Below are 27,193 nucleotides of genomic sequence, written 5' to 3' on the forward strand. Positions count from 1 at the left end.
GTATTGATTGAAGACTCGATGCATATATTTGAGAAGAAAATCAGACCCTTTGCCTTGATGGCCACAACATAGACACAGCACTCAGTACAGTGATTCATAGATATCAGAACTTCCATCGGAACTGGAAGAATGACCGTAATCAGAGCTTGACGAACTGTTTTCTGACCCATGGCGTCGCTTCGTCTCCCATGCTTGAGACAGACGAGACTTCATCTCCTGGACAGCAAAATCAATAGTCGTGCTGGACTCCTTTTCATCGGGATCGACTTCTTCGTCGTCAACCCGAGCTTGAACGCTGAAATACCTTGACGCGGAGTACTTCTCGCCCAATCTCTTAGCAACATCATTAGCTTCATTCAAGCTTACTAGCCGGCGTTTCCCGGGATGCTGCTTCATTGTGGTGCGGCAAAGATCCCATAAAACGAGATCGATGCTTCGGGGTTCGAGCTTTTTGCCTGAACGATTCTTCTTGACGCCCATAGATGCTAGAATCAGAGGAACTTCGTTTGGCTTGTAAGTGTCACTGAGTCCTATACTTTCGAGCGATCTCTTTAGCTCTGCTGAATGATCGTCCATGGCGGCCTCCTGGACAAACTCCTCCGGATTCTTTCGCAAGATATCGTGGACGCGATTTCGGTCTTTGATGCTGGGCTTGTCAGGCATGGTAAACTTCTGGCTAGTGAGTTGATCATGCGCAAGCTCAGCAGGAGTCCGGCCGACAGCGTTCTCCCGGTAGACAAGGCTGGGCTTGAATTCTACCAAGACGCGAACAATGGCAATCATGTCAGTCATAATCGCCGTGTGAAGACACGTGTCCCCTGCACCATTGAGCATCTCCAGTTCCTCACCCTTGGAATACTCGAGAAGGAGCTTGAGCATCAGGACCAATTCCTTCTCTTGGCCCTGGTAGGGCTTCGCATACCCTGAGCCATTATATCTGCGGTAATTGTTGCGATTGTCGGCACCAAGTGGCATCCCTGAAGCTTGGGAAATCCAAGCGTGTAAGGGGGTGGTACCGTTCTCGTTGAGGTTCTTTCGCTGGAGGAAAAGATGGCTGCAAAGACCTGAGTCCAAGAGGCCCAGAAGCTCACGAAGCTGATATGCCTTGGGGTTGCGTTCGGTTGCTGCATGAAGGATGTTTTCACCCCTTTGGTTCCGAGTCGACTGATCTGCATTGGCTGCCAGCAAGATTTTGACAGCGTCGATCCTGCCAAGGCGGCAAGCTACCATCAGCGGTGTATCACCTTCAGAGTTCTTCTTCTCGATGGAATCCGGGCAAGCTTCAACAAGATATTCAAGCAGCTCGTTAGCATTTTCTCCAGGATTAGCCAAAACCGCGCAATGAATAACGAGATCGTCTGTCGACAGGGTCAGTACTGTGTGGAGGGGTTTTGGTTGAAGTACTTACTGTCGGCTCCAAGCCACTTGGAGATCGCACGGTCAAATCCGCCAGGACTCTCCTTCAAATGCTTGAATCTTGAGTCCTCTTTGGAGGCCTTGGACTTGGCAAACTCGCCATACAACCTGTGCGGAGCATCACCAAGGAAGAGTTCGACGCTCTCCACACTACCACCTAGAGCAGCATGGAGAAGAGGCGGCGTCCTCAGTCCGCTGCTCTTGATAACCATACTACGTCCGGCATTCGCCCAATCCTTTCTGTGAAATGAGTTAGTGGTGAGTAAATGCGGCGGTAGAGGTTACTTCGTACCTTTTTCTACCGTAGACGGTCAGTCCCTGGTAATATCGCGGCTTTCGCTTCAGTTCGACACCACTCTTCTTGACGAGGTGATCGAGTGGTATGCCTGCGCCAGTCCGTTTGATCACTAGGGCGAGTAATTGAGTCTTCCCGTGCTCAATTGCCCACTTGAAATCCGACTGCGGGAAGGTAAAGCTGCAGGTCGAACCTTCGTTCTCTTGATCGGCGTCATCGCCTTCAAACTTCTGACCTGAATAGTGCTGTGACAAGTCCAAAAGGAGCTTGAGGCCAGTAGTATCGTTGGTGTCAAACGTGTGGACTAACAAGCTTCTCTTCTGATTCCGGTACACAACTCTCTCCTTCTCAATCAACCAGTTTGGGACTGATTCACATATGATTTGAAGGGGTTTGGTATGAGACTCCACCTCCATGGAAACGTGCCCAATATCGTCAATGGTGAACTTGTCCTGCACCTTCTCAGACACTATTCGAGGTTCGTTCTCGTTGGAGTTATCAGAGCCATCGGAATCAGACTCATACTCCTCGTCTTCGTTACCAGCCTCCATTCTGAAGCGGACCTTGTCCTTTTTGGGTGGAGACCATTGTGCCTTTACAATCTCAAGCAAAGCCTTTGCTAGGTCATGATGTCCTCGAAGGAAGGCTACCGAGAACGGAGTGTTGCCCATGTTGTCCGAGACAGCGATCTTCAGCGGGGGCTGGTCTTGTTCGGCACCCCATGCTTGAAGAGAGAGCTCTTTGACCTTCTCTATATCTCCCGCCCACACAGCCTCCATTCTGTTCAAGTTAGGCAAGTCATTGAATGGCGATTTGGATGTACTTACAGCTCAATGTAGCCGTCTCTTCTCTTTTCCGTCATATCACGGTCATTGTTGAATGAGAAGTGAAACTCGAAAAGCTTTATGGCCTTTTCCTCGTCCTTGGTTCGGCTACTTGTGCTTGTGGGATTGTTCCTCAGATTCGTCTTGATGTCAGGATGCAACTCATCGAAGGTCTTTCCACCTCGGCTTATGAGCTCTCCCTGAAGAGCTTGAAACCCTGCCAACAGCTCCTTGATTGCTTCCAGTTTCTCCGGAACTCCTTTAGGCTCTGGATTCTTCTTGATATCCTCCTCATATCGCTTGAGACGAGCCGCGAATGACTTCTTTTGACTCCCAACTTGCTCTAGAATAACCCAATGAGAATAAGTTCCAGGAGTAAAGTCGCTCAGGAATTTATCCATCCCCGGTGTCTCCCTTGGTTTCACTGGTCCGTTCGCTTCAACAGTGTATCCACGAAGACGCTTCAGCGACTTCTGAACCAGGTCTAAAGCTGATTGACCTTTGTTCCAGTTTCTCTGATACTCGTTAAAGATTAGTCGATGTGTCTCTGTATTCAGTGAATTTGGATCAGCGCCGCTTTCAAGAAGCTTGATTGCGACATCCGTGCGGCCAGATCGGATGGCGGTGATCAATGGCTGTTCCACAGTCTCCTTATACATCTTCTGGTTGGTCTCTAGATTGCCCAGGCGTCCAGACATGTCGGAGACCTTGGCGGACTTTAACCAGCTATCAAAGTCGATGTGAGCCGCAGCACCAGCAGTCAGCAGCTTCAATACCAAAGCGACATCACCATTCTGAACCGCAGTGTTGATCGGAGCAATGGTCTCTGCGTTCCAATAACTTCCATCGCAGACCATGTGATTGATAGCTGCCTTGATGCCCATCTTGTCGTTATCCAGGAGCGTATCGATGAGCTCCACCTCTCCAGATTCGACGTATCTGTGGAAAGCAGTGCATCCTTTTGAATCAGCTTGGGCAGATGTTGCACCGAGTCGCATGAGGAGATTTGCCATCGATTTTGCCTTGTCGTTCGGCAGTGTCAAGGCCAGAACCAGTGTCAGGATCGCACGACTGTCGCCATGTTCTGCGAGAGACTTGACGGGCAGAATCGAATCGGTCCCGTACTGTGTAGTATTTGTCAGTAGGAACTCCTTGACATCTAGGTTAGGTAGTCAGATCGGTTTCACTTACGTCACAAAGGGCCTTGACAGCATCCTCGTTGCCTTCTGCGATGGCAAGATGAAGAGGAGAACATTGGAGATCCCATGCTAAGGCGTCAACATTGAAGAAATCCGGCTCGTCTTGTGACTCTTCGGGAACAAGATCCTCAGCATTCACTCCTTCAACTTGCTTAATCTTGACGAAAGACCCAGTAGTCATAGATGCGGCATCGGCATCCGTTGTCTCGCCATCAATTATCTCGCCATCTGATTCTCCATCGGGATCTGATGCAGCATCCTCTTCAGGAACCTGGTCATCATTGTCAGAACCGGCCTTCTTTGCTGCCCGGCGCTTCTTGTCCTGTCGCTCCTCTTCAGCCTCTTCGTTTTCGATTGACTTCTCCATCAAAATTTTGATGATTTCCACATCACCTCGTGAAGCAGCTAGGTGTAGGGCATTCTTGCCATCCGCCAGTCGTGCAGTCAGCCGCGCACCGTGCTCAACAAGACACTTAACGACCTCTGGCGTCGATGTCATTACGGCAAGGTGAAGAGGGGTTCTGCCAGTGTAGTCTCTCTTGTTTGGGTCGGCATCTTCCTGGCTTAGCCAGTTCGATACGTCGTCGACATCACCATCGACAATCGACTGGCAAAGCCTGGTAACGTTGCCCACGTACGCCATATCCGTCCAGTCTTGCTCAGTCAGAGGGTTGAAAGAACCAATTTGCTGTCGACCTGGGTCATCGATCAAGAAGGAGACTTTGCCTTTGATATAAATCTCAGCCTCCTTCTCTGCAACCTCCTTTTCCTGGTCTGTAACAGCCTCTGGGCAGCAACCGCAGCAGTCTTCAATCACGTCTTCTACACGGCCAAAGAATGCAGGATGGCGATGCAAGTAAACCTCTCGATCATCGGGCTGATTCCATTCTGCATTGAGGAGAAGATCGCGCGTGTAACAGAGTTTCTCGATCCGCTTGGCATTGAAGTGCTGCCCATAAGGCACAGTGAAGGTATGATAGTTACTGACGTCCTCCTCAGACAACCAATCAGCAATTTCATCCTCGTGATAGTCCTTGATGTTGCCGTGGAGGACCTGGTGGGATCTATAAACCCTGGGCCGACCTCGCTCCTCGCGTCTCTTGTCGAGATAAGTATCTCGAGCGGTGGTGGTTGGAAGCCGTTCAAGGACAAGGAGACGAGCCAAGCCCAGAGTTCTCCTGAAACTTCTTTCGAAGATGGTTGGATCGATCTGATTTCGATCAAGTTCAGGCCAGTAGACCTCAAAGTTTCTGTGTGAATACTTTGACAGTCGATTCTCATAAGAAGGGCTTCGGCGAGTAAGATCAATGTGGTTGATTTGCGTGATGAAGCTTCCGAGAGCCCGGGGGGTCACATATACCTGAGTCCTGTTAGACCGAGCCAGAATCGGGAACCCCTTGCTAAGGCAATGTGTTCTCATGAGATATGTCTGACTTACCTGAGTCCCATCGTATGCTCCACCTGCAGCATCAATATCAAAGCCAGTGAGGATTTCACTAACAGATTTGTAGACGCGGAGAACAATCTGGAATACGATCAGCGATCATTATGGTAGACGTGGGGCAGTGGGAGTTTCTGCACCTGAATGTGTCGAACAGGATATTGACTTGCAATGGTAATTGCATATTTTGTTCTCACGACGGTTACCTCATTCAAAAGAGCATCCTTGATTGCCTGTTCAATCTGTTTGATCTTTTCGATGGCCTGATCGTGATTGAGCCCATACAGAAAGAGATCAACATCAGAAGCAGGGCAGAATTTCTCGTGGTAGTACTCTCGAAGCTTTCGTTTGGTTGTGTTGAACTCTTTAGGGATAGGCAGAAGACAGTTGACGACTGAAGAACCAGCAGCCATAACGTTTGACCAGTCTAGATCAGCCAGTGATGATTCTGAGAATATGTTGAAGTTCTTCTGGAACTCTGCAAGATTCGCAACCGTTGCAGGGGAGTCATGAGCACGACGCTTGTCATCTGGCAGAGCCATAATGTACTTTGACTTTTCCTCGTCAGACTCGGCGTCCAGATTGCGTGCGCGAGTGATGATGAACTTGGTATTCTCAGTAAAGAGGGGAACCACATTGAGATAGGGGTCGTCGAGGATAGGGTTCTGGCGATCTTGTGCATACACAGATCGCAAGTTCGCTTCATACTTGCGATATGGCTCCATGATTTCGGTGATGTTTATGTCTTTGTGGTCAAAGATGTACTTTGCCAGCTCCGAATGAGGAGCAGGGAGCTTTGGAAGATCCGCCATTTCTGTAAGAGATCGGGAGTTATGGATGTAAAAGAAAAAGGCTGAAGGGCGTGGCAGGAAATAGACAAAATAAGGGAAGTTGAGGGCGTATGGGAGAGAAAATACGTATGTGTATACGAAGTAATGAGCTCGTTGAGTGAAGATGACACAAAGTAATAGAGAGTACCTTAATCAACGCAAATGATATCGAACTACTTGAGCGACCTACTCTGAGAAAGGACACTCGAAGAAGAGAGGATTTCCCAACAGTTTTATATACACATGAATGGAACTTGCCCAGCTGCCAGCCCCTCCTCTTAGACCTGGCCAGCTGAAGCCATCCCTACCGCCATCAATAGAATTCTACCCCACTACCCTATGGCTAACTGTCAGTAAGGCTAGACCGCGTCCCACAACGCGTGTTAGCGGTAGCTTCCTGGGGTACAGGGGTATATGCTGCCTAGAATGACGAGCAATCAACACGCGAAAGCTCGTGACCTTGGCCAACAACTTGACCAAAGCGACCCACTGATGCCTGGCGTAGAAGGCAGCATCTCCTTGTTGAGATGATCATTATCACATTCAATGGTCTGGTTGTGGTGAGACAGCGTGAGTTGGAATTGTCTCCCGCCAGAAGTTGCGAAATGGTCGGCGATGGACTATTTGGGATTTTAAGTCAGGCAGAAGACCCCTACTCTAATTCCACTCGAATCGATAAGTGACTGATCAGTTGAGAGCTTGACTAAAAACACTATATCAGTAGCGTAGGTCAATTGATTAGATCCTTGGAGAATCTATCATACGATCTCGGTACAAGCCCATACCAAATTATGAAACATCCGTCTGTTGTCTTCTACTCTATCCGTCTATGTAGCTTGATGATACAGATGCTACTCATACAGTATGAAGTAAGAATTCGTAGTTGCGCCATGACATGCTTAGGTATTTGGTGGTAACAATGAAAGCTATGCATGTACTCGAAATGAATAAAAAGAGAGTCATCTTCAGAGCCTGAAAGCCCACTGCTAGAATGGCACCTGTTAGTCTAAAATCATATAGTAGTAATAATTAAAGAACAGTGAATCACGTGTTCTCGCACCTCCCACTCTATTACCAAACGCGTAACGCGTGAGAGCGGGACAGCCACCTCCGAATCCTGGGCCATGATAACAAGCAGAGCTTTTCGGTATTCAATCTTTTGCCAGGACTCGAGACATCGCAATATAACAACTACTCGATGTTTCTAGCAAAGGCAGCTGAAAGACGCTCCGACATCATAGTGTCGGCTTCATGACTCGCAACAACCTTACCGAGCATCTGTCCTGGCTGTTGAATGATCAAGTCTGCTCCAGACCTGTAACGCCATCTTTTCCAGCTTGTAGCGACTCTTCTCAAACCAGCTTGCCTCAATCCCAACACTCAAGCTCCCAAGCACGACCAGACATACGGACTACTACATCTGACCGCCCCAAAGTCGTTACTCAAGGGAGAGGCGACGCGTCGAGTGCATCCAATGGACCGGCTGGATTGGGTCCAACATCGCGGCAGAAGGACCAGGTGATATCCGACGACGACGACGACGACGCCATGGGACGCCTCATACTCAGCTCGAAAGCCAAGAAACCCAGCCTTGTTTCCAAACCACAGCAATTACCTACGCCTTCAGCCATCACCCAGGACTTTTCAACACAGCGAGATATTGCTGTCAAACGTTCGAATGAGTCGCCACCCAAAAAAACGTCAGTTCCAGCGTCAGCCCCAGCCCGACAGCCCATGAGTAGTCCCGACTTCCCAGAGCTCAAGGCTGGCGGTATCGATTATATGGACTTGACTGACGACACTTTTGCTTCTTCCGACTCATTGTCTTTTGGTAGTGACGGGAAGCTATGGCGTGAAGACTATGCAACTCGACCAGAACCCGAGCCAGCCGCGTCAAGCGGTAGGAAGAGGAAGAGGAATGAAATTTCCAAAGAGGAATTTAGCGATTTTGGTGATCTACCTGATGTCTATGAACTTCTAGGCACCGAACCTCCACCTCCGAGCCCGACACGGCCCGCTCGACGCAAGAATGGACCGTCTAGTACTCGAGCACGTCAAGCCCGCGACATCCCATCAATTAGCGAGGAAGACCATGTTATGTTGTCGCCTTCAACTCGGGTTCGCAGCCAGCTTGTCCGCGAACAACCCCCTCAGAGACCAGCCCCAGTAATTGAGTCCAACCAGGATCTGAAAGGGTTTACAAACCCCTTGAAGGCACCAGCAGGCTCCGGAGATACCAAATCACCACTTCAAGCACCATCGCTACCGCCACATACGAAACCTACAGGGGATGAGCTAGTTATTCCCGACTCGGATGACGAGTTTCTAACACCACCGTCTCATAATAATTCTCTCACTATTTTGAAGGCTTCCACAGTCAAAAGCGACAACGTCGAGTCGCAGGAGCTCAAGCCTCCCATATCTGCCGTCAAAATTGACCTCCATTCGACCTCGCAACGTCAAATTTCGTCTGGCTCAACTATCACTGGCGAGCCAACAAGCACAACAAATAGCTCGCAGTCTAATAGACCAATAGCTGACGATCCTTTTCACGAGTCCCGTGGCGGGGTCTTCCCTCCCTCCAGCCAAGAGCCGGCCCTCCTCAAGCAATTGGCTTCCGACTCAAAAGCCTTGAGCAACTGGGGGGGGTTTCTTGATAGACTCATTCAAGAAAACGGAAAGAAGTTCTCGCAGGCAATAAACGAAAGATGGTCGAAACCGCAGCGTGCAGAGGTCAAGGCTGAGAAGGAGCGTCTGAAACGGCAACGATCTGCTATCGCTGAACTCGCTGGCCCAGTTGAAGAATACAGAATACTCGGCGAGAAACGAGAGCAGCTGGCCCAGCAGATCGCTCAAGCCTACGAGGAGAGTCTCGATACAGACGAGGACGAAGTCCGGTTAGATGATCTGACTGATGAAATCCAAGAAGTTGAAGATGGCCTCCTTAAAACCATCAAGGATGCCAGGCTCGATGTTGACGGGTTCCTTGCGACCACTAAGAACTCAACTCTTGGTCCAGCCCCTGCACCAGTTGTCGTACTAGGTACTCAACCCGTCTTTGAAAACAACGTCATTATGTCGATGGCTTCACGAGATGCCATCCCAGCCAGCGAAACGGGCACACAAGTGGTTCATCAGACTCAGCTACCCAGAACAAACACTTGGAATCCCCCAGCCTCTAGAGTCGAAGCATCACAAGGGCTGAGCGTTCTTTCACAGGAGGATGACGATCCTTCTGCGCTTTTCCCAAGAGATCCTATAAGAACGGTGGGAGCACCTTATCAACAAGGGTGGACAATTAAATCCATGCCAACAAGTCCCATCCCTGTGGATGCAGAGTTTGATGTTAGTGACGTAGGGTCGTCTGATCCGGAAGACATTCAGTCTCTGACCCGGCCCCGGCCTGCAAACATCTTGCCGCACCTGAGTAGTAGTCGACGGACGCCTCAAGCGACACATCACCGAGCGGGCGATGAATTCAGTGATTTCAGCGACGATGAGGAGATGCTCGCTTTTGCACGGGACTATGAGACCCGTCAATCTCTGGCACCCGACTCGCAAGACCAGAGAAAGATCTTTTCAGAGACGTCGGGTAATGCGCCACCAGGGGCAAAGTTACGAGCGACATCGAAAAAGTCGCTACCCTCGATGGCCCCTGAAGCGATCCCTGCCCAGCTGATGAAGTACCCATGGTCATCTGAGGTCCAAAGGATGCTTAAAGATCGGTTCAGGATGAAAGGTTTCCGTTGCAACCAGCTCGAGGCAATCAATGCTACGCTTGGAGGTCGAGATGCCTTTATACTAATGCCCACGGGTGGCGGCAAGTCGTTGTGCTACCAACTGCCGGCTGTTGTCAAGACTGGAAAAACTCGTGGCGTCACCATCGTTGTGTCGCCATTGCTCAGCTTGATGCAAGACCAGGTTGATCATATGAAAGCTTTGGGAATACAGGCTGTTGCATTCAATGGAGAGTGCTCAGCCGAATACAAGAGGCAAGTCATGAGTGCTTTCAACGAGAAAAGCCCGGAACACTTTCTGGAACTATTATATGTGACCCCGGAGATGGTGAGCAAAAATGTCAATTTCAACAACGGGCTGGAAACGCTTCATCGTAAAGGGAAATTCGCACGTCTTGTGATTGATGAAGCACACTGCGTCAGTCAATGGGGTCATGATTTCCGTCCAGACTACAAGATACTTGGCCAAGTACGCCAAAAGTACCCAGGGGTGCCTGTTATGGCCCTCACAGCTACCGCGACCAAGAATGTCATTGTCGATATCAGGCACAACCTTGGAATGGATAACTGCCAGATTTTCTCGCAAAGCTTCAATCGTCCCAATCTGTACTACGAAGTCCGGCCGAAGACAACAAACGAGAAGGTTATGGAGGCAATTTCATCTCTTATTCATTCCAAATATGCAAATCAGAGTGGAATTGTATATACTATCTCACGAAAGAACGCTGAAAAGGTTGCTGAGAGCCTCTCGGGTAACGGAATCACAGCCAGGTTTTATCACGCAGGTTGCGATCCTCAGGAAAAGGTCGAAGTGCAGACTTCCTGGCAGAGAGGGCATGTCAAAGTCGTGGTTGCTACAATCGCATTTGGAATGGGTATTGACAAGCCTGATGTGAGGTTCGTTATACACCATGGTCTTCCAAAGAGTCTAGAAGGCTATTATCAGGAGACTGGCCGCGCAGGCAGAGATGGCAATCCTTCTGACTGCATTCTTTTCTACGGAAAGGCGGACATAAGAGTCCTGAAGAAGCTGATTGCGGATGGAGATGGTAGCCACGAACAAAAAGAGCGCCAAATGTCTATGCTGAATAGAGTTACGGCTTTTTGTGACAACAAATCTGACTGTCGAAGAACTGAGATTCTTCGCTATTTTGGGGAAGACTTTTCTGCATCACAATGCAGAAAGAGTTGCGACAACTGCAAGGCTGGGTTGACTTTCGAGCAACAGGACTTTTCTGAATATGCCATTGCTGCCATCAAAGTTGTTCAAGCCCAGAACCGCATCACCGCGGTGCAATGCTCCGATATTCTCTTGGGGAAGAAGTACCCCGCGAATGAAGCAGAACTTTCTGACGAGTGGCATGGCATGGCAAAGGGCCTTAAGAAGCACGAGCTGATCCGAGTCATCGACAAGTTATCGGCCGAAAAGGCTTTCAACGAGGATAATCAGGTTGGTCGCCATGGCATGGCGATTCAATATCTACGTCTTGGGCCAACACATCGATCGTTCCTCTCGGGTCAACGTAGGTTGATGCTGTCGATTCAGGTTCCGGAGCCTGGCGCACCCAAGAAAGCCCCCAAGTCTCGCTCCAAGAAAGGCAGCAAGGCGTCGGCCGAGGAAGAATCCTCGAATATGCCCTCAACGTACGTTTCTTCGCCTGTCGGCCGGCAGAAAAAGATATCGCGGACGACCGAGAGTGATCGCGGGAATACTGGGCAAACAGCAAACTCGTGGGAGGATGCAGGTTTTGTGGTGGACGATGATGATGACTACGACGACGCCTTTGACAACCTCCCCCAACATCGGCCCGCGAGGCCACCCTCTCGCACCCCTGGGCCGCCGATATTGGCCGATACCGACATGGGAAACCTGGATGAAATACACCGAGACATGGTCGAAAGTTTTGTAAGGGAAGCAAAGCAAACGGAGGAGAAGATTCGCAACCAGAAAAGCTTGAGGAGGCCTTTATTCACGGAAAAAGACTTCCGACTCATGGCCATCCACTGGACCACCTCCGTCGAGAAGATGCGGAGGATCCCAAGCATTGACCCCGACAAAATCAACAATTACGGTCCTAGGATCCTCCGCATTTTGCAGAAACACTACAATCACTATCGAGAAGCCATGGACCCTCGGAGTGGCGGCCGAGATCAGGATGTTGTGGACCTTATCAGCTCGGAGGTTGAGATGGATGATGAAGGCCTTGAGAACGAAGACGGCGAGGATTCGCACTACTTTAACAGCAGCTCAAGGCCAGACGTCCAGGCATTTCACAGCAGGCTTCAGACCCTTGGCAGCACTCAAACTCAGACCAAGCCGCGAGCGTCTAGCAAGAGCAGTGGAGGCACGAAGAGATACACGGGGGGGAAAAGATACCCCAGCAAGAAGCCTACAAGTGGCGTGACAAAACGCAGAAGTACTGGTGCCAGCTCGAGCCGTAAAGCTAGCGGCTCGTCGACAGTAGGCAGAACCTCCGGCACCGCCCCAAAGACGCTGAAGAAGAGCGGGATAGGGTTGATGCCCATGTAAGGCGGAGAATAATTGCACCTTTCTCCTTCTTTTTGATTCACGAACTGGCACTATTAGAGCAGGGAGATATGGATACGGATACAATTGGCGGAGAGGAAGTGGAGGATGATTGATGAACATTTTAATGACATGCATGGGCACTTGTTTCTCCCTTCTAAGATCATACCCCTTTCCCATGAAGCTATACAGAATCGAGACTCCGAACACTAGGTAGATGACAGTGATTTTTTGGCGGGCGGGAGTTGATGGTGTTTCTTCTGCATGGGCGGCGATTAGGGCTTTCAACTTGTTTCGATTTTATACACCACACAACCCTCGGCGTTTCTGGGACGCACGCATAAACAAGGAGCTTTGCATCAGTCCAGGCCTCCATTTGTACATAAAGGTAGCTAAGTAAGCCACCTGTGCCATGGCCTTGAAGAAAATAAAGCCTGATTGTCACGTAAATGCATACAATAATGAAGATAAATCAAATTACGAACCGGCCACATTCTGCTTTTAGGAACTGTTTGTACAGAACCTTTTACTTCTTTGATTAGAGTTCTTTCTACATCTAGGCACGCAGCTCGTTGAGCAGAAGCATATTATGCGAGTGTTATCATGCAGCGATAGTGTGCCAGCCCAGATTACCATCTAGCTTCCTTCTCTCCGTCCTAATTACAGCACATCGTGCACAATTTGGCACAATAAAGGAAAGAAAATGTTGAGCGAGAGAGTTATGACTCATGACCGAGAACTACAGAGTCCAGACAAAGGAAACGGGAGAGCAAGGCCGTCATCCCTTAAGTTGTGTCCCAAACTCCGTCAACCGTCTTGATGTTAGCCTGGTACGCCATGCTGCTGAAAAGAATTATTGTTTTCGTAAATGGTACGCCAGGCCGAGGCCGAGGCCGATAGTGAGGCCACAAGGTTCGTATAACGAAGTCAAATCGATGGAATGTGATGTTACATTGGAACGAGAAGCATCGTTCCTGGGTGAGGCTGTTAACAAGCTATGCTGTAGTAGAAGCGTATAGGCTTTAATGCCTCCACCTGGGCTTTGAATCTTTCGGCTCAGCAGGAGAAGGTTTACGCATTGTAGACCGAACACTCGAGACAGAGGCAGGGCTGGCCCGACCAGTTTCTGTAGGCTGAGGTAGAAGACTAATCCTCCTCGAAGACATAGCAAGAGAGCTAGCAGGCCTGCTGTGCCGGTCTCCATCGGGCCCGATAGATCTCGAGGCCTGTAGAGACGAGCGTCTGCCGGAGAGGGCCGTTGTTGATTGATGAGAAGCCAGGCGTGGCTTCGGCAATGGCTGAGAGTTTGCACCAGGGGACGCAAGCCTCTCCCGGAATGAGAGGTTCGAGTGACCACTTCTAGTGGGCGTTTCGTCGACTCTGGGAGATGCTGATGAGGCACGTGCTAGAGGGCTGCGCAATGTCGGTAGTTTTGAGGTACCAGAACCTGGTGTAGTTGAACCAGCGGATTTATGTGCGACAGGGCTCTGCTTAGCATATGGACTCGGTGTCGTTAGCGTAAGAGGTTTAAAGTTGTGACCAGTATCGACATCTGACGTGTTTGTCGAAGCGTTCCAACGTGGGCGATGTGCAAGCTTCGAATCTGGTCGTTTAATCTGACTGGGCGGCAGACTCGTAGTAGATGAAGAGCCTGTGATGGTGGAAAGGCGAGAGAAACCCGATTTTCTGCTTGTTTGTGACGTTGGTGCTGGCAGTGATGAGTGTCGACGGTTCGAGGGAATTTGGCGGTTGGCAGCACCTGGCGTAGCCCGTACTTTTGGAGTTTTTGATAATGGCGTATGAGGTTCTAATCCCAAACTCGACATGATAACTGACGACGGTGGTGAGCTGCCGGGGGTTTCCCGTCCACTACCTAAGGTTGAGCGATCGTTTGAGAGCATACTGGAGATGGAGTCCCGTAGCTGCTGACCCTTATCTGCATGGATTTCCTCAATCAATGACTCTGCGTCTTTCATTTGCTCTTTCAGAGCCTGCCACCGATTTTGCATGTCATTATGTAAACGCAGAATTTCACCATTGACCGTAAGCCGCTCACTGACACCCTTGTCGATGATTGAGAGGACACGTTCAATGGCTGGCCCGTAATGCATTCTTTTGGCCTCGTAGCTTTCCAACTTCTTCATCATAGCAGGCTGGTTAGTCAGATGCATACCGGAGTCCGCAGCCTCTCTCAGTTTGAGAAGAGAGCGCTCGACAGACTCTTGCATCTTCTGCGCTTGCCTACCGGCACCTCGGAAGACAATGACCCATCGATCCTCACCTAACTCCTTGCGCAGCGACTCAGCATCCTTCTCTAGCTTCTTGTAGCTAGCATCAAGTCCTTCACGGCGCATGTTCAACTCCTCACAAGCTGTAGGAAACGATGGCTCGGCCCTCGCCTCAAACATGGACAGCCGCATCGGCAGGAAGTCAAGAGATGCCCTCAAAGGCTGCATCCGGGCAAACAGAGCCAGTAAACTCGAGTCGTCCTGCGACAAGGTGGGTGTGCCTGGAGAGTTAGGTGTTACTGGAAATGTCGGAAGGCTGTAACGACTTGGTGCCTGCAATCGAGCTGCCTGAACAGGGTTCTCTTCCACAATTGTCTCGAGGTCCCCAATGTCGACACTGTCCGCGTTGGCAGCCATCAAGCTCTTGTGGCGTCGTTCTTCCATCTCAAATACCAATCTGCTGAGTTCGTCCATTTCCCCTTGTACATCCCCGAGAACGTTGTTCCAAAGTTCCTCCCACTCCATAGCTATTTCCACTTGAGCTCTTACCACATGCAGCGTCCTGCGGATTTTCTCCCACTCATGAATGACTGACTCCATTTGCGAAACAGCTTGGGTCAGGTCTTGCACAGATACGTTGGCGACATCTTTTCTGCTCTGCAACTGCTCGATAGCTCCAACATAGGCTTTGACAAGCTCCTCAAAGCGGGTGATAGCCATCTCCACTTCAGCCAGGCCCTCGCGACCACCAGCTGCAGCCCACTCGACATCATCTTCGCTATCCAGGCCCTCCACAACCTCCGATGCTTTGGATATCCAACTCCTGATTTGCTCGGCAGCATTGATCAGGGCTTTGGCAGCCACCTGAGCCGTAGGAATTGCAGTAACCTGGCTCGCTAACGATTCCGCATCTGGGAGTTGCAGTGATGTCAATTGAGCAAGCTGAGAGGCAAAAGAAGCGCGTGATAGTGTGTATATAGAACCGGGGCGGTTATGGCCGGGCGTGAAATATGAGTTGAGGCTAGGGACGTAATCGGTCGGGGGCGTAGCTGGTGTAGGAGTTGCGATCGGTGGTGTATCCTTCGGGGGTGGAGGAGGAGGCAGGCCTGCATTATCAGGAGATGGAGGGCGCGTGGTGCGCTCGATGTGTTCGCGACGAGTATCGAGGGTGACCTTTGTCCCATTGCCGTTGGTGTGGTCAGGGAGACGATACTTTTGAGTGTCCATGTCCAGGGGTTCTGGAGTCTGAATCTCGGGCAACAGGGCCACGGTAGACTCAGGAATTTCGACCTTGAACGGCGGTAGCTCAAGATTGGGTTCGTGGGCGACGGGCTTTGGTGAGGAAGCGCCGGCGCCCTTCCACGGGCGACCGCGCCGGGCGATGACCGACTTAACCGAACCCGCTTGGTGCTTCTCGTCGAGCTGTCGAAGCTGATCTTCGTCCAGACGGCCGATGCGATCGTTTTGCGGCGTTATCGGGGGCGTGGAGAATTTTTGGGTGCCAAATCCCAGAGCTTTTAGTCGGGCAGCTAATCCTGGTGAGGTCTTGCGAAGAGCAGATGATGGTAGGGGTGACGTTGGAGTAGGGAACGGGAGAAGAGCGTTTGTTGACGTTGCCGTTGACGTTAGTTTTGTTATCGTGGCAGGGGTTACCGCGACTGAGGCGCCGAGAGTCGTGCTAGTCGTGGGCGTATCGGGGACAGATGAGGCAGAAGAAGTCGGAGTCGTGTCAATAATGGAAGATGAGGAAGTGAGCAAGCTGGAATTATGATCTGGGGTGTAGGTGGAGGAGGGATTGGCTGAACTAGGGTTGAATGGCAGGTGAGATAGTTGGCCAGGGACATCAGCGAAATTCAGCAGGCTGTCCGTGGGCACATCATGGTCCTGGTCACTATAGCAGTTGCCGCTGGCAAGCTCGCCCACGTCGGTAGATCGGTTAGTTTCAGGGCTTGCAACAGGTGTTGATAAAAAGGGATCAGTCTTTGACATCCAGTCGCTGTCGTTGTTATCTTTGACGGCCGAGGTCGTCGCGTTCAAATCGCTGGTGTTCATCTAATCGTTGGGGTTGGCCCCTCGAAAAGCGAGGGACGGCTGGCAACCTGGTTAGAAATTGGGCGGACCAGTCCAAGTTATGAAGTGCAGATCTAGGTCCCAGAAGCTAGGATTTGTTAGATGTGTTTGGACACTCGAGATCCAGAAGCGAAATGTTCTTTGAATCCCGTCAATGCGCAGATGGAAAAATAAGACAGGACAGATTGGATGATTGTTGGTGAGACGTGAAACCTCCAACTTTTTCTGCGTAACTGTCACAAGGTGTCCTTATGCACTCAGAATCTCTCCCTCTATCTCCCTGAGACAAATATCTTGCCTTTCAGTGCCACTAATCACTCTGGCCCAACCGTGCGCTATCAACTGTCATGGTATTGCGTAGCCGTGATTGACGAGGCCAATACGAATCCCAATGCCAGTGTCAGGGCAAAAAGTTGCAGGGAGACTGGTCGAATGAATACAACGCTCTCACATGCACATGCACATCCAGGATGCGACGGATGGGCTGAGGTTGCTGTCAACGAGAGCTTGGGCGGAGCTAGCGGCCAAGTTTTGAGGGTCCTCTAGCGTAGACTGCCAGGCTGTCACTGCGATTGGAGGCAAGGTAGCGCCCTACAAGCGCAAGAGACTGCTGCAGGAGAGTCGGTAGCTGCAACAACAGAAGCAGGCTCAATTCCCTGGCGGATCAGCAATGAACAGTCAAGTGTTGTTTTTTTACTACCGGTTGAGTCGATTAGGAACTGTCGTCTCGACCTCAAGCTATGACCTCGCCTAGCTTAAACAGATAGACAAATGATAAGCACATCGACAAGACAGGTGCGTTGGTTGAGGAGTACAACTAAACTAGTCGGATCAAATGTTGTCGCAGAGGAAAGTTCAGATGGGACCGAAGTATTCGAACTCTCATCAAATGAGAGCAGCACGGTTATCGTCCGATGGGGTCAGAGAGATAGAAAGTGCCAGGCGGGGATAAAAGGGGGCCAAAGTTTCGGACAGATTATTTGAAAAGAGAATAACAAGACGTGTCTAAGATGAAATGACTGTCGTAAGTGGAGAAAGACCGAGTTGTAGTTGGCAGGAGAAAGAAACCAACAAAGACGAGTTTGAAGTCAAAGGTTAAAGAAAATCTTGCTGGCAACTTAAGGCCTTGAAGGTTGGCGACTTATTAGATGAGGATACCCAAAATGGAAGGGCCAGAGGCATGGAATGGGCTAGGTTTCGGCAGGTACAAGGTTGGAGGCCAAGGCCGGCGTAAGTAACATGGGAGTTCTGTTTGTACAAAAGATAAAAAACCATGAAAAAGAATAAAGCGAACAATAAAAGTTAATCTCAATCCGGCAATCAGAAAGATAGTCAAAAGAAAGGCCAAAGGAGGTAAGAAGGAAGCCAGCCACTTAAAGTTAAAGACTTCAGTATAAGGTAAAGAAGGTTTATGATGTGTCGATGAAGCAACGGGTACAGATTCAGATGAACACGGAGCTACTTCTCTCTCCACGCTCTACAAAGGGACAAGACGCCCTCAAGAAGGAGTACAGCTGAGGATCTTGGATTTCATACCCACCTAGTCTCATCTCTTACAATACTTGGAAAGGACGATATTAATATTATGCCAGATTGATGGACACAGACCTGGGATAACTGCCGGGATTGGATCATAGGCTGCCTCTGATTTGCTTGCAAATTGTCTGAAGAGCCACGTCCCTGGTCAATGATCTCGCCTAGCAGCGGCCGGTCAGAATTAGCGTATAAGACTTGTTCATGGATGGGCTGCTGTCGATCAAAAGGTTGCTTGTTAAAGTGAGGAAGCTTGTAAAGTGGACAATAAGTTGATTGGAAACAGAATATAATACATATTCAGTCTCGTATTAACCCACATCGAACTGCATGGAGCCACGAAGAGAGATCATTATGGTGAAGATGCATTGCAATAGATGACAGGGCGTGTGCAGAGCATGCCATTTATGACAAGTTGACAGCAATCGTCAAAAAGCTTGAGTCTTACCATAATCATTCATTGATGAACCCTGAAGAGGAAGAAGACAGTGAACATTGGTAATAAGGTAGATGCAATAGCATGTGCACAGAGGTATCAACTTGATCATTTGTCCAAGGAGCAATATAACGTACCACAACCAATCAATCAATTCATCAATTGCGGCTACATCTTGGAGAGCTTGCTCTGTAACAATTGGCTGATAGTGGAGGTCTGTATTTCAACTGCATAAACCCAATAATAGTCAAGTACGGAAGAATTAACCATCGGGACCGTCCCGAGCCCCAGGTTCGACTTTTACGGGGTCCGATGGCCTTTGTTGAGCACGGAACTTTCTTGTAAACGGCTCCTTGTCGTCATCGGGATGGAGTTCCAATGAAAGTCTGAAACTCGTAACTGTTGATGCCCATAGCAACGGGCCCAGTGCAGACAAGTAAGAATTCCAATCAACCTGGAGGAGATTAGTATGTCCAATAGAGCCTGTGCTAGAGATCTAGCCTTCTGAATCTGCAAACCCGCGTTCCGTTCTTGTACAATTGCAGGTTGCCCGGGGATATGATACTTGCGTGCTGTCGGTTATCGTCAATTGTGATATTAAAAGAGCTTCGCTGCTGGTGCTAATGACACCGATGCCACTGCTCCATATTCGATCCTCCCCTTGACTCCGTCCATTTCTTTATCCCTGACACCCGACCGTGCAATTTGTCGTGTTGAACGCTACTATACCAATTGTCCCAAGCCCAAGAAGTAGTTGCTCGGACGTGTGTCCAGTCAACGACCTCTTGTTCGAGCTTTACTGGTAGGGCTTACTACATGGTCTTGCATATGCGTATTGCAGTTTCTTTCCCTGCCTTTGGCGTCTGTGATGCCGATCTTAATCCTCTTCTGTCCCGAGGCATAATAAATATCCGATACCCCTTTGTCGACTTTAGAGACACCTTAACCCGCCATCACGATAACCGAATAGAAAACGTATCAACTCTCCCTACCTCCCTCCGGCTCTTGCTACTGCTCCTGCTCTACCGATAAACCCTGACGACACGCGGCTTCTGGAAAACACGAAATCTTTCTTCAATCCTTGCTCTGTTTACGACCAGCAGCTTCTCCATCGGTCGTTTAATCACCCCTGTCACGCGTTGGCCCTTCGCTGTCCAGTCGGTACCCGTGAGAATTGGAGAACTGGATGTGTAATTTTACCCTGGCTTTGCCCGTGCCTGTCCCGCCAACCACTGACTGAATCCAGGCATCAGGTCGCCCCATCGCCGTTGGAAACCCCCTGGAAATCATTCATCCATTGAATTTCCCCTTCCCGTCTTGTCGCCGTCAACTTTTTAATTAATCTAATTCCTTCCCCTCCTTGTCTGATCTCATCTTGTCTTGCTGTCCTGTCTTCTGTCTTTTGCTACCCCTCGATAACTGTTTATGTTCGATCTTCACCTTTTCTGTTATTCGCTCTCTCAACCATTGTCCCTCGGCCGCAGCGCAGCCCAGTCGCAGTTCCTGGCTGATCCATTATCGAGCCCCAATTTCCAGGCCAAGCTATCCCCGAGATATCGTGTGGGACCTCATCTCTCGTGTTTGTGAATCTGTGTAAGTGCAGATCATTGTTCACAGACACAACGTCACTGTCAAAAGTCACAAGGTTGATCTTGCGAGGATCGATCGACTATTGTATTACTGCGCATCGATAAATCAAGTTCGAGCTCTATCACACTCTGCACTCTCTTTTGTTTAGCACTGCAGCAGCATAGCATAGCATAGCATGATGGCTACCACCAACGACCAGACACCGTCATTTCGCTGCGACTCCCCGCCTCCAGACGCTCTCCCAACACCAGCTATCGGCGCATGCCCGGAGCTCTCTCGCTGCTTGTCGACGACGTCCTCTTGGTCGCATGGCAGTAACGATGCCAATCCTCGGGATGCTCTAGGCATCGAGAAATTCAACCGCCACTCCACCGGAAGTCTCGACACTAGCACTCTGAAAAATCGCCATTCAGATATCTCGGCCATTTCTCGTCACTCCAGTTATAACTTTGACGGCAGGAGTCGCCGCCGGGGATACATGCGGCCGCAAGGAACTGATTTTGCCGCCAGCGCCCGATCCCGCGAGAGTGTGATGAGCCTAGGCAGCATCGCACATCTGCAGTACTATTTTGCTCGAACGGGCCTGCTTGACGGCAAGGGTGGTCAACTGGCTAGGAAGAAGCAGCAGCGCGCCACCCTGGATCTCTCTTCCTTGGATACGAATGTCGAGGCTTTGCCAAAGATCGTTGGCTCGGATTTTGACTCGTCATATGCCTCTACCGACAGCAGCCCAGATTTCAGCTCCCAGGGCTTCGGCACCGACCTTGTTGAGTCTCCCATCGAAGAGCTGGATGATTACTATGAGGACAACTTCAGCGATCTCGGGGGTGATATGCTTCCCCCAACTGTGAGTACGTATCACCACCGTGAGAAGGTGGTTCCAAAGCCACCGACCATTCTGGAGCTCAAGTCAGAACTCGAGCAAACGCTTGGCGACGCCAAGAAGGCATTGAATGAAGTTGAGGCGCGAAGGACCGGTACTTATGAGGCACCGTCTGGTGCCCCCGATTATCCCAACATGCCAGCGGAAAACACGCAAGGATGGTTTGAGCTCCAAGGAATGCATATTCTCGATGTTGTTACGCTAGCAATCCGCGCGGCAAAAATCTACTACACAGCACATGAACTGCCCGACCGTCTTGACTCTATTAAACCCGAGAAGCAAGTCAGAGCAGACCTGTTAGCTGTCATGGAAACATTAAGGCAGATGGCCACCCGAAATTTCAAAGAAGGCATGAGGGAAGAGGAGATCAAAACGATGAATGACTGGGTCGAGAGTGTCTTCGACATTTTGAAGCAGGAACAGGAGATCGAAGACGCGGAGAGGGCTGAGCGGGTTGGCTGGACATGGCTCAAGGGCGACTGGACTGGTCGCGAATTAGAGCGGGAACGAGCGTTTCTCATGTCCATGGACACAGCTTCTGATCCTTTACCAGAATGGAAGTCAATGTCGCCTGCAGATGCGAAGCCTACTCCTTTCCTCGAGGCCATGCAGAATGGTGTGCGACTGGTTAAACTTCACAATGCCGTTGTGCACAAATCACGAAGACGATTTGGCGCCATTGGAAGCTTCCATACCGATACCCAGAAGCCCTACCGTTGCGCTGATAATTTACGATATTGGGTCAAAGCTGCCGAACTGCGCTTTGAGGTCATGTTGAAGGTCGATGTTCTCGGAGTCCAGTACAACACATCTCCTCAGGTCTGGGTTGATTTCGAGACCGCCATTCTCAAGTGGTCTCGCCATGTGCGCGAGGAGATCACTCGCGAGCTTGAGTTATAGCAAGCGAATCTTGCACACTCCTTTTCTTTCTGAAGTGACGAGGGACATGCCCAGCTCGATTCACTAATACCCTAATGATTGGACGTTGAGGACTACACAGGAGTTCACTTTGCTGGTTTTCACTTTTATTTTCTTTGTTTTCCCTTTACTTTTTTACCCTGGAAAGATATCATCTGAAATTGCATATTGCGTAAAGAGCACACCGACCTCTTTGGTTGCACCGACATGACGAAAGCGCTTTAAAGCATGTTCTTTTATATTCACCTTTTCAACACCACGGGTTTGGAGAGCCCGAACCCCCTTTCCTTCTTAGACAGAACCCCCACTATATTCTAGCATATACCCATTGCATAGGCTTTAACGCGGATGAAGACATGTTCAGCTTCAAGCTGTTAGACTGAATAAATAAAGTAAATACACTATACTTATCACCAATGTTTCTCTTCTCTGACGTCTAAACTTGGATCAAAAAGGGTTTACTGGGACTGGTCACATCTGCAAAATGAAGGTTTTTGATAAATTAAAATAGTTTTTCCAATTTTTTCCTCCAAATATATGTTTGTCCAGGTATTCATACCAATAGGGCCTAAACGAAAATCAGAAGCTAAAACTACCTTACCGTGAACTAACCCAAAACCATGACAACTACCAAACTCCGTTACAAGTATAGATATCACAACATATTATTTCCACCCTTTGCAATCCTTACTCAATATCGATCTTGTGAATCTCAGTCCACTCTTTCTCAGCTTTGGGCACAGTGATGGCTAGGACACCGTCCTCCATCTTGGCGGTGATACCCAGACCGTCAACCTCGTCGCGCTCATCTGCTCCCACGGGTGGCAGAGCCACGGTACGTTCAAACATGCCGACCTTGCGCTCGCTAGAGCTGAGAGTGCTGAGGAAGGCCTCATCACCAGGGCGGTGAACAACACCGGCGATCTTAAGAAGTTTGCGGTCGGCGTCCCAGTTCACGCCAATGTCCTCCTTCTTTGCGCCGGGAAGGGCGACGTGGATAACATACGACTTCTCGGTGTTGAAGACGTCGATAGGTGGGTTGAAAGAGGAGTCGGATGAGTCGTTTGTGTTTTGCTCTTGCTTCTGGTTCTCTTGGAACTGCTCACGCATGTTGCGAAAGAAAGGGTGACTGCCCCATCCGCGGAACAGAGCAGGAAGGTCAAAAGGTCCAGCGTAGGGAGGAGGAGGAGGGCCATGGTGAGGACCGTGGTGAGGGCCATGGGGGAAGCCACCGCGGCCTCGACCTCGACCGCATCGAGGGCCTCCACGGCCACGACCACGACCTCGCCCAGCCCATTCAGGACGACCTCCGCACTGATTCTCCTCAGGAGTAACTTCTTCGGGGTCAGGGACATTCAAGGTCTCGTCAGACTCATGACTTTCACTGCTGGTAGCTCGCTGAGTCTCGTTTGCTTGCTGACGTTGCTCGTTGTGGGTTCGGCTATCGGGAGCACCCTCACCAGAGAACCAAGGACCCCAGACAAAGCCATCAGCCTCGGGAGGGGGAGGAGGTCCTCGGGGGCCATGTCCATGTCCATGGGGGTGAGGAGGGTGAGGGCCAGCTGGCGAACCGAAGGGGAAACCAGCCATGAAAGAGGGGAATGGAGTCTCAGTCTGGTGATCTACTCCACGGCCAGTTGCTTCGTTGGGGTCAAAGTGCTGAAGAAAGTCCCAGAAGTTCGCGTTGTTGAATGGGTTCGGTTGTCGACTCATTTTGTGCAATGTATACTTATCAAGTAATGTTTGTAGTAATAATAATAGTGAGGAGATGTCAAGAGTGTTTATATGTGCAGATGATGTAGAGGAAAGCTGGTGGTAAGTATCGTATCATGTCGACATAGCATGCGATTTATATATAAAAAATTCTCCATTGAGACGGGCTGCCAGATGGGGCATCTCATCCGCTAGGAGGCGAGATCTAGGCACATGCGTAACCCGCATCGTAACCTTGACTAGGCACAAAAGACACACGTACCAAACTTGCATGAATTAATCGAACCATTTGGATCAGCGGAGGAGGCAAAAGCGTTTGATTCGGGACATTCTTGTTGCCGCGCGGCCATCGCACACTCACATCTACTTGAAATCGCCTTCAGAATAAGGTCCTGGGGTTGCATGAGGGAGTATGATCGGTCCCGGGACCAATAAAACACCAGGGGCGAATAAAATGGGCCACACTCCGAGTCCGTTAACTCGGCGCCGACTTGTGTTCTCGCACTATCGTAATGTGCGAATGGCGACTTTGCAAACAATAATCTATCCGAGCTTATTGGAAGACAAAAGCAGCTCAAAGAATTAATGAGCATCGATTCGCTTGGAAGAGAAGATGCACTAATTTCAGCTGCTGAGTCATTCAGCAATAGTACGCATCATCGCCACATCAGATTAGATCAATCAGTCTGCCAGCAGCCGCGTGGCCTCTAATTAATTGTCTACTGGGCTCTGAGATTAAGCTTGACATTAACAAGATTTGCCTGAGCACTTGACAGGCGTGCTGTGTGAAAGACAGTTTGCCTTTCAAAACCAATTGAATCTGAGATTCAGTTTCAACATGTCTCTTCCTCTCAGAAAGGTTTGTTCTTGAAACTTCAATTTTTTAGCAAATAGTCAAATTAGTGAATAGTTTCTAAAAGCTATTGTTGTTATATTCTTCTTTCTTTTCCAAGACGTTGAAAGATTTCTACTTTTGGCCACCGCTGCTTGAGTCTGGAGTGCCTCAATTGCCCACTTACACGGCTGGTCTACGTCACCTGTGCCGTCAACCATTTCGCACGCGCGGAAGCACACGAATATCAATGTTGATTCAACATATCAATGCACTTGTCTGACTCATTGAAACTAAATGATACCGAATTATTCATGGCATAGACATAGTCTAGGGTCTTTACCCAGCCAGCAACCACTTTAGACCCTCGACGGCATCCCGCTCACGCTTCTGTGATATCTCGAGTTCTGGAAATATAGCCCAAAACGCATGAGGCAGACCAGGGTAGATGTCAATCTTTGTAGGTACTCCCTCGTCCTTGTAGACTTGCTCAAGCACAATACTGCAGTCTCTGACAGGGTCCATCCCACAAGCCTGAAAGTAAGTCTTGGGAAGGCCTGCATGACTGGGGAATGCAACCGGAAATGCGAGAGGGCTCTTTGGGTCAGGCCTATATTTGGCTGTGAATCTTGTCAGTAGAGCCTAGTTATGGGAGAATGGCAGGGCATACAGTGAACGAATTTCATCGACTCTGCGTTAAACACGGGGACCTTGGCATTCTGTTCGTAACTGATGAAGTAATCCTTGTACTTTTCAGGCACCGTCTGGTCGTTCACACCAGAAGTGATTGGAGCATAAACACCCGTCAGGGGGTGCAAGGTCTCGGCTTCGCTATATAGATGGGAGATAGTCAAAGAGATATCGGCGCCTGAGCTGGTACCACCAATGATGAAGCCTTTGGACGGGTTGATTCCAAGCTTGTCCACACTTTGAGATACCTTTCTGGGTTCAGCATTGCCACTTTCATCTCTGGAATCAAGCTTTACTCACCCAAACAGTAGCATCAAAGGCATCGTTGATAGCTTGGGGGAACACATGTTCAGGAGCGTGGCGGTAATCAATATTTACAGCAATGCCTCCAAGCTTTGTGAACTCGGCACATAGTCCTGCTTCAGTGTCAAGGTCACCTGTAACGAAGCCACCACCGTGAAAGACGACAAGCCCAGGACGTCCGTCAGTTGGCACATCACCGTCAGGGACGTATGATCTGGCGTCAACTTCAAAACCATCTCTCAGAGGAATCTTGAAGTCTTTCGTGTGATACGAAAGTGTGTCTGGATCAGGCTTGGGCCGATATTGTTTCACCTGAGCCATCATTTCGCGAAAAGATTCCAGGTCAGTGTTCATATCCCATCCATTAAGCATTGGGTTATGAGCTCTGATGATCTGAAGTTTGTAAACAACTTGTGATGTTTAAGAGTATTTGACAACTTACGGGCTCAAATTCTGGATGAACATTTCCAAGAGCACGAATTTCCTCAATGGTAAGCATGGTTAGGTTGCTGAATAAGATAGAATGAAGACTGTGTGTTTATGCCTGGTGATTTTGCTCTGAGTCCGGAAACCTTTGGCTTTATAGAACTCCAGCTGATTATCTGTTGGGAGGAAGACAGGGTATTTCTCAACATTCATATCCAGACAAAGCGTATTACATCTCAGATTCATTGGGACATGGTGATTGACACACGCAACTAGTGGCTCGAGCAACAAAGTGGTATGGAGTTAGGAGCCCTAGCAAACCAACAGAGGAAATGGGTTAGTAAATTGATTGGATACAGCTGCATCTTCCCCTTCAAGTCACAGGATATCTCACCAGGCGGGTGAGAATATGCCCTTGTCGCCGGCGTAAATCCGTAAGGCCCAGAGAACGGGTGGGCCCGCGGTGCCAATTCCCGGAAGACACCGGCTCCAAGTTACAGGGACCTATTCCCCAGATTGGCAATTTCATAAACATCAAGACCGATGTGTTAACACCGCGATGTCGAGCTGAATATGTTCGCACCCAGGTCCGATAACCAGCATTATAGTAATGGATCTCTTTACCTCATTGTAATTACCGCGTACTTGAAAAGAAATGACGTCAGAATTGGAGCGCGAAGTCCTCGCGACTCCACGTGAGCCATGAACAATGATTGGTCAGCTGCCTAGGCAGAGCTTAGAAATCTGCTCTCCGGCGCATTTCGCCATTGGATACGAATGGCCGAATTCAGTTCAACTTAGCCGGATGATCTATTTTCTTTGACTTGTTAATTCACAACCACGAATTAAAATCAGACACAATGGACGCTGCTCAAACAACAATTTGTATGTTGTCGTCTCCGAAACACTCAATTGGTCTTCATTTCATACTGACTTGGCCCCAAAGCTTCGCCCGTGAGCGCCGCCGCAAATGTTGCGTCCCCTTCCACTACAGATGCCAGCAAGCCCAAGGTGAGCTTCTCCTGGACCAAAACGACTCCCAATTGCTATTCTAACACCCCTTCAAGCCCTGCTGTGTGTGCAAGGACGAGAAGGCCAAGCGTGATGAGTGCATGCTCTTCTCTAACGCAAAAGATCCTGCCGCCGACTGCAAATCCCTAATCGACCAGTACCGAGCATGCATGTCAGGATTTGGATACCAGGTGTAAAAGAATCAAGACTTGACACGACGGAATGGTTTCGGCCATAGAATATGACCGTGTACAACAGATGCGATAAATATAGAATAAAGGGCAATCCATG

At 49.6% G+C, this 27,193-nt stretch overlaps 7 protein-coding genes across 7 annotated transcripts; 3 read left to right on the forward strand and 4 right to left on the reverse strand.

The window, feature by feature from the left end:
• Positions 1–81: 81 nt before the first annotated feature.
• On the reverse strand, positions 82–5,987 carry BKA55DRAFT_498177 (uncharacterized protein; the record flags this gene model as incomplete). Its single annotated transcript, XM_046186524.1, has 7 exons — positions 82–1,358; positions 1,409–1,656; positions 1,709–2,491; positions 2,539–3,659; positions 3,727–5,094; positions 5,173–5,259; positions 5,316–5,987. 7 exons carry the CDS (start codon positions 5,985–5,987, stop codon positions 82–84), a joined length of 5,556 nt encoding a protein of 1,851 aa, XP_046056747.1.
• Positions 5,988–7,121: 1,134 nt separating this feature from the next.
• BKA55DRAFT_550269 (uncharacterized protein) lies at positions 7,122–12,756 on the forward strand. The gene has a single exon (XM_046191258.1). The coding sequence runs from the start codon at positions 7,257–7,259 to the stop codon at positions 12,270–12,272; it is 5,016 nt and encodes a 1,671-aa protein (XP_046056748.1). The 5' UTR covers positions 7,122–7,256; the 3' UTR covers positions 12,273–12,756.
• Positions 12,757–13,291: 535 nt separating this feature from the next.
• BKA55DRAFT_498216 (cortical protein KAR9-domain-containing protein) lies at positions 13,292–16,549 on the reverse strand (the record flags this gene model as incomplete). The annotated part of the gene is made up of 1 exon (XM_046186530.1): positions 13,292–16,549. The coding sequence occupies one exon, from the start codon at positions 16,547–16,549 to the stop codon at positions 13,292–13,294; it is 3,258 nt and encodes a 1,085-aa protein (XP_046056749.1).
• A 3,514-nt stretch (positions 16,550–20,063) lies between these two features.
• BKA55DRAFT_30472 (uncharacterized protein) lies at positions 20,064–22,261 on the forward strand. The gene has a single exon (XM_046185609.1). The coding sequence runs from the start codon at positions 20,302–20,304 to the stop codon at positions 21,907–21,909; it is 1,608 nt and encodes a 535-aa protein (XP_046056750.1). The 5' UTR covers positions 20,064–20,301; the 3' UTR covers positions 21,910–22,261.
• A 353-nt stretch (positions 22,262–22,614) lies between these two features.
• BKA55DRAFT_683058 (HSP20-like chaperone) lies at positions 22,615–23,640 on the reverse strand (the record flags this gene model as incomplete). Its single annotated transcript, XM_046198451.1, has 1 exon — positions 22,615–23,640. One exon carries the CDS (start codon positions 23,638–23,640, stop codon positions 22,615–22,617), a length of 1,026 nt encoding a protein of 341 aa, XP_046056751.1.
• Positions 23,641–24,506: 866 nt separating this feature from the next.
• Positions 24,507–26,281, reverse strand: BKA55DRAFT_550274 (Alpha/Beta hydrolase protein). The gene is made up of 4 exons (XM_046191259.1): positions 25,908–26,281; positions 25,463–25,858; positions 25,143–25,410; positions 24,507–25,092 (listed from the first exon to the last, which is right to left on the reverse strand). The coding sequence occupies exons 1-4, from the start codon at positions 25,962–25,964 to the stop codon at positions 24,812–24,814; spliced, it is 1,002 nt and encodes a 333-aa protein (XP_046056752.1). The 5' UTR covers positions 25,965–26,281; the 3' UTR covers positions 24,507–24,811.
• Positions 26,282–26,751: 470 nt separating this feature from the next.
• On the forward strand, positions 26,752–27,099 carry BKA55DRAFT_683060 (cysteine alpha-hairpin motif superfamily; the record flags this gene model as incomplete). Its single annotated transcript, XM_046198452.1, has 3 exons — positions 26,752–26,776; positions 26,838–26,902; positions 26,959–27,099. 3 exons carry the CDS (start codon positions 26,752–26,754, stop codon positions 27,097–27,099), a joined length of 231 nt encoding a protein of 76 aa, XP_046056753.1.
• Between the last annotated feature and the right edge of the window lie 94 nt (positions 27,100–27,193).

The sequence above is a fragment of the Fusarium redolens genome (genome assembly GCF_020744475.1).
Source record: "Fusarium redolens strain MPI-CAGE-AT-0023 chromosome Unknown BKA55scaffold_1, whole genome shotgun sequence".
Classification (NCBI taxonomy): domain Eukaryota; kingdom Fungi; phylum Ascomycota; class Sordariomycetes; order Hypocreales; family Nectriaceae; genus Fusarium; species Fusarium redolens.

Bases quoted from the DNA above. Each gene is read 5' to 3' on its own strand.
- BKA55DRAFT_550269 (XM_046191258.1), top strand. From the start codon at position 7,257: ATGACTCGCAACAACCTTACCGAGCATCTGTCCTGGCTGTTGAATGAT.
- BKA55DRAFT_30472 (XM_046185609.1), top strand. From the start codon at position 20,302: ATGATGGCTACCACCAACGACCAGACACCGTCATTTCGCTGCGACTCC.
- BKA55DRAFT_550274 (XM_046191259.1), bottom strand. From the start codon at position 25,964: ATGCTTACCATTGAGGAAATTCGTGCTCTTGGAAATGTTCATCCAGAA. The intron at 25,859-25,907 runs GTAAGTTGTCAA...TACAAACTTCAG, and splicing joins TTCATCCAGAATTTGAGCCC to ATCATCAGAGCTCATAACCC. The intron at 25,093-25,142 runs GTATGCCCTGCC...CAAGATTCACAG, and splicing joins GTCGATGAAATTCGTTCACT to CCAAATATAGGCCTGACCCA.